The following is a 5,225-nucleotide window of genomic DNA, read 5'->3' as shown; positions in this document are numbered from 1 at the left end:
TTTCTTTAGAATATATATATATATAACGGTACCTTACGAAAATTCTCCGATACCAAATATTGCAGAAATGAGAAACGTATTACTCGTCCCGATACATGGCACCATTGCTCTCTACTTAAGACTGATTTATATCTTCCATTTCTATTTAATTTGGTTGTTAAGACCTTTTTTTTGGGGTTCTTTTTAGCTTTCATATTCTCTCAATCAATCTTGTTTTGTAGTGGAACAAAAGGTTATTTTAATATATATATATATATATATATATATATATATATATATATTCTCTCTTTTTAAATGAAGATAAAAAGTCTTAAACAGAAGAAAGATTTGGCTGAGTTCATACCCATTGCTTTAGTAGATGTAGGTGCAAAAAGTCAAGATAAATCCATATAACTTAATATTATAAATGTTCAACATATATATATATTTAAATTGTTTATTTAAATGAATTTTTTTTTTATCAAAAAGTAAGCTGTCATTTAATTAATAAAAGATGTCAAATGTCATTTTAACTTTACTATAATATATGAAGATGATAGGCATGGTAGAGACCAAAACCTAATAATATTTTTCAATAAATTAAAAGCTCAATCATATTTGCCATAAGGCATGCTTGATGTTGATGTTAGTTGAATAAATGTGGTCATGTGTATATTTTCCCTAGTCAAATTCGCCAATAATCATCCAATTTGTTCAAATCAGACCGTGATGATCCTCCAGCTAGTAATTATAATTTTATACAAATAGAAATGTATTTGTTTATCAAAATAAAATAATGCCTACAAATATTTGTAATTAACTATTAATTAGTTGGGATATCAGTATAAGGGTTACATATTTTATAATAGTTGTGTATAAGGGATAAATTTAATTTAACACGCAACTAGATAGATTATTTTATACTTTTTTGATAAAGTTTTAAATTAAGCTAAAAAACTATTCTTTTTTCTAATGTGCGTGATTAGTTTGATTTTTGACAAAAATAAAAAGAAAATTATAACAAATAAGTTCAATATTGTAATCAATTTATTAAAATACAAAAATTAGAAATCTTAAAAAAAAAACTAATAAATTTATTAAAAACCGTACAAGAATAAGTGACTCATTAATTGTATATTAATTGATCTTGGGCACCCTCCTTTCCCAATAATCATATAATATTAATTAACCACATAATAATGCTCAAATTGGACGATTCCGCTTACAGATAATATATTAATAATAATAATAATAATAATAAAGTTAAGCTAGATTAATAATAATCCTTCTCTTCTCCTCCATAAAATTGATGTACATTTACGCCTCTAAAGAATTTACATACTTTGGAAATTAAGGCCTAAAGCTCCATGAAATTACCCATTAATTTTCTTCATTTTCTTTCTTTCCTAATTAATTAGACTGTCTTAACATATATAAATATATATTAAACAACAAACCAATCTTGATTCCCAATTATCTTTAAAAGTTGGAGAAATTGTTCTGAGAAGATCGTCCAACTCCCACATCCGAGGCTGTTTGACAAGACCCATCGTCCACGATCAATGACCTAATTATCGACATTAATTAATTGCATGCAAAAACAAACATCATATGATTAAGTTTCGCTACGATTGAGAATCTTACTCTCGTGGGCGAGACGACCATAGGGAGCTCAGGGCTCGAAGTCGAACATAGTATTCTCCGATTGCAAGAAAACACCTAGCCGCCTGTCGAACTGTGAGTATCCGATGCAATTGATGAATGATTTGTTGTCTAAAATTGTCGGCCTATAAAAAAAGTATAAAGAATTAACAATATATAGGAAATAAATGATTAAATAACATGCAAGTTGGTACAAATGGGGCCTTCTTCTACCCTACAAAATGTAAATAAATAATATTTATAACTAAACCCCTAACTATTAATAGTTTTATAATTTCCAATTTGTACATTTGTGACCATAATTAAAAAATATATTGCACATTAATAAATAATTAACATATGTCTTTTTCAAACCAACTCTCGATAGCAACCAACAGATGAATTAAATAATTCGTCAACCTGCTTTAAGTTTGTATTCTTCGTCTTCAAGCAACAATCGAAAACAACCGAATGTTTTTTAAAATAAAATAGCAATATGTTTCGTTTTCGAATAAAATTGATCATCATCAAATCCAAAGTTGAATTTTGATTTTTTCCTTTCCTTATGATACCTTATTGATCATGAGATGAAAGGTGAAAATTTCTTTTTAAGTATGGGATGTGACATTTAATTATTGAATAAAGGTTTAGATTAATGACCTGGCGAACAAAACCTTCGAGATTTGATAGTTTATCTAGAGCAACCGCCATAGGGTGCATGCCATCTTCACCGAGAGGACCACCAATGGTCATATGGTGCATGCCATGATCACTTAGAGAACCACCACCAGATATTGTGTTTACTAGAGATTGTTGAAGTTGTTCCAAACCCTGTGAAAGAGCTTCCTCGGCTTGTTGAGACGAATGTTGAAGACTATAAATGCCTATGACTTGATTCTCGGTTAATGGATCTAGTTGTGCCATTAACATCTACACAAAGGATGAATGAATAAATGAAGGAACCAAAAGATTATGTCTTAAAGAAAAGGAGTTAAACCTTGATTAGCTCTGAGGGCCTGAAACCACCCATCCAAAGGAAGCAACGTTCGGCTGGGGTGGTCCACATTCCGGTTATGAGATGAAATACGTCAGTTTTGGCAGCAACTTCCCTAAGATGAAAGATTTCGTCGTAATGGGCAATGTACCCATCAACTATCAATCGAAGATCCTCGTCTGAAAATTGTGCTTGGATTCCTGCTCGAAGCTGGGCCATATGCCTATGATCATCGTCTAGCCATCTTGAATACTCCATGTCGAACATTGCAGCACCTTTTACAGAAAAACAATCACCATAATCAAGCAAATTAAACAAAATTAACCACCAATTAACCAAAGAAAGAAAGGAAATTCACCAGAACTAATGTTTCCACAAGCAGCAACACCTCCTCCTAGGAACAATCCCTGTTCAATAAAGCAATGTACAGATTTGGAAGAATGATTTTTTTGAAATTGCTGGATTAGAACTTAGAAGAAAAGAAACCTGAGATCTAGCTCGATGAAGATCCTGCTCTAACTGGGCAAGTTTGATCCTGCTTGTTTCCAGCTGATGCACATAAGCCTATAATATATAGAACAAGAATTAGTTAACTTAAAACACAAGGAAAATTAACAAAATTACCTTCTTTCTAAGCCTGCTTTTCTTGGCGGCTTCTCTGTTTTGGGCTAATCTTCTTAGTGTCTGTAAAAACAAATGACACAATGACATTGTTAATCAGTTAAAAATTAAAACCTCAAAAAGCATAAATAAATGCAGAAATGATTTTTACCTTTGCATCCTGCAGTGTTTCTGACGATGAACGTGGCCCCTTCTTCTGCACCCCAAATATATATTAATAACCAAAATCAAGCTTAAACTAAAAGGCAATGATAATTACTGACTTTATTGTTTGATTAATATTTTATTGATTTTGGTTTCCTAATTCCAATAAAGATTTTTAAAAGTTCAGGGTACAGTTATGGGGATTTGAGTAAAGGCAAGCAATAATGAGTGCTGATTTCCCAATTCCCACCCAAACAAACCTTTATCCAAAGTTTGTCATATTTGCTGTACACTATTTTGTAAAGTTATCTTTTTTTTTTCTCTCTTTTTTGTAACCATAGTATGATCAATTTTTCTTTTTTTTATCCCTGGGATTTTGGGAAAATGATCATGAGAAGAGAGAAAGAATGAAGAAGAACCTTTTCATGGTTGGGTTTGGAAAGTGGTACTTGATCATTGACAGGAGGTGAAAGTCCAGTTCTTGGGCTAGCCATCTGATGATATTGTTGCTGGTTTTGGGTTAGCTGAAGAAGATGATGATTATTACTATTATTATGATCTGAAGAACAGCTGATTGGAGATTCTGGCTGTTGAAGATGACTTGAAAAAGCATTAACTGCTGATCCTGAATCAGTGCTGTCTTCTTGATCTTCCCCTGACTTTGAACTAATTCCTCCCTGTTTTTTTTTTATCACAAATTAATTAAAGGGTAATTAGTAATTTAATAATACCCATCTCAATCAAGATCATTTCTGAAATGGGTATTCAAAGATTCACCCAAAAGCCCCCTCAGAAAGATCGTACGTACTATCTTATCTTTTATTTTTTGCCCCAAGACTAGCAAATGGCCAAAGGGAAAGGAGAATATTATGATAAAAATGGGATCTTTTATTAATTCTTGGTCAAGGTTTTTGTTTTATTGATAGCGCAGGTGAAAAGTTAAAATCAAATGGTCAAAGATTTTATAGAGAGAGAAAGAGGAAGGTTAAAAATGAGTCCTTACTATTGGTGTGTTCTGTTGGAATCCTATAGGCCATGAGGGGAACATTTTCAGTGTAGTTGCAGGTCTGGTTGAAAATAAAGCTGCAAAGAATCACAAAAGTAAATAAATCTCATGTGATAATCAAAGGACACCCATATTTTTTTTTTATTTTTTTTTTCAGAAAACAGGTTTCCTTGTCTGAAACATCACGCCATAATATGATTGTAGTGCTGAAAATGGAAATCAACCCTATTCCCAACTCCCAAGAACTCTCATATGCTTGCTTACATGATGATGATTTATTAACATGATGATCATCATCAATATGAACTCCTTGTAAAACTATGGCTTGCTCAAGTTCCCCAAAATCAAAGGCAGATCCATCTTGATGACTAAACACACACACACACACACAAAATTTGTATTAGATAAGAAAACATGAATGAAAGAATAAGAGAGAATTAATTAATGATTACATGAAGTTTGAATTAGGAATTGGAGGAGGAACAGATGATGTCCCATAAGTGATATGATGAGAAGAAGGTCCAGCTTCTGATAAACCAACTCTATGATTCTCCATTATATGTATTCTTCAGACCATTAATCTCTATCTATCGATCGATCTATCTCCCTGCTGAAACTGCACAACAATATCATACCCAAATGCCAAAACAATGAAACAAATATAAAAATTGACTATGAAATTAACCCATCTTCACCTTAGCACCTTAGCTTTTGTAAGGGAAGAAATTCCAGAGAGAAAGAAAGATTCAACTATGAGAGAGGAAGAAGTAGCTAATTAAAGAGGGAGGAGGGAGGGAGAGTGTAAACTTTTGTTCAAGAAACATGTCTTTCTTTTTCTCT

General features: G+C 32.1%; 1 protein-coding gene across 1 annotated transcript; it reads right to left on the bottom strand.

Moving 5' to 3' along the window:
- Positions 1–1,120: 1,120 nt before the first annotated feature.
- LOC124920573 (transcription factor TGA9-like) lies at positions 1,121–5,000 on the bottom strand. Its single transcript, XM_047461080.1, has 12 exons — positions 4,838–5,000; positions 4,650–4,753; positions 4,383–4,462; positions 3,799–4,056; positions 3,387–3,431; positions 3,239–3,298; positions 3,101–3,178; positions 2,973–3,021; positions 2,618–2,889; positions 2,281–2,550; positions 1,624–1,766; positions 1,121–1,546 (listed from the first exon to the last, which is right to left on the bottom strand). Exons 1-12 carry the CDS (start codon positions 4,939–4,941, stop codon positions 1,459–1,461), a joined length of 1,551 nt encoding a protein of 516 aa, XP_047317036.1. The 5' UTR covers positions 4,942–5,000; the 3' UTR covers positions 1,121–1,458.
- Positions 5,001–5,225: the final 225 nt, after the last annotated feature.

The sequence above is a fragment of the Impatiens glandulifera genome, chromosome 1 (assembly GCF_907164915.1).
Source record: "Impatiens glandulifera chromosome 1, dImpGla2.1, whole genome shotgun sequence".
NCBI classification, from domain to species: domain Eukaryota; kingdom Viridiplantae; phylum Streptophyta; class Magnoliopsida; order Ericales; family Balsaminaceae; genus Impatiens; species Impatiens glandulifera.
The sequence above is the reverse complement of the archived record's forward strand: the minus strand, read 5'-3'. Positions and strand labels throughout refer to the sequence as shown.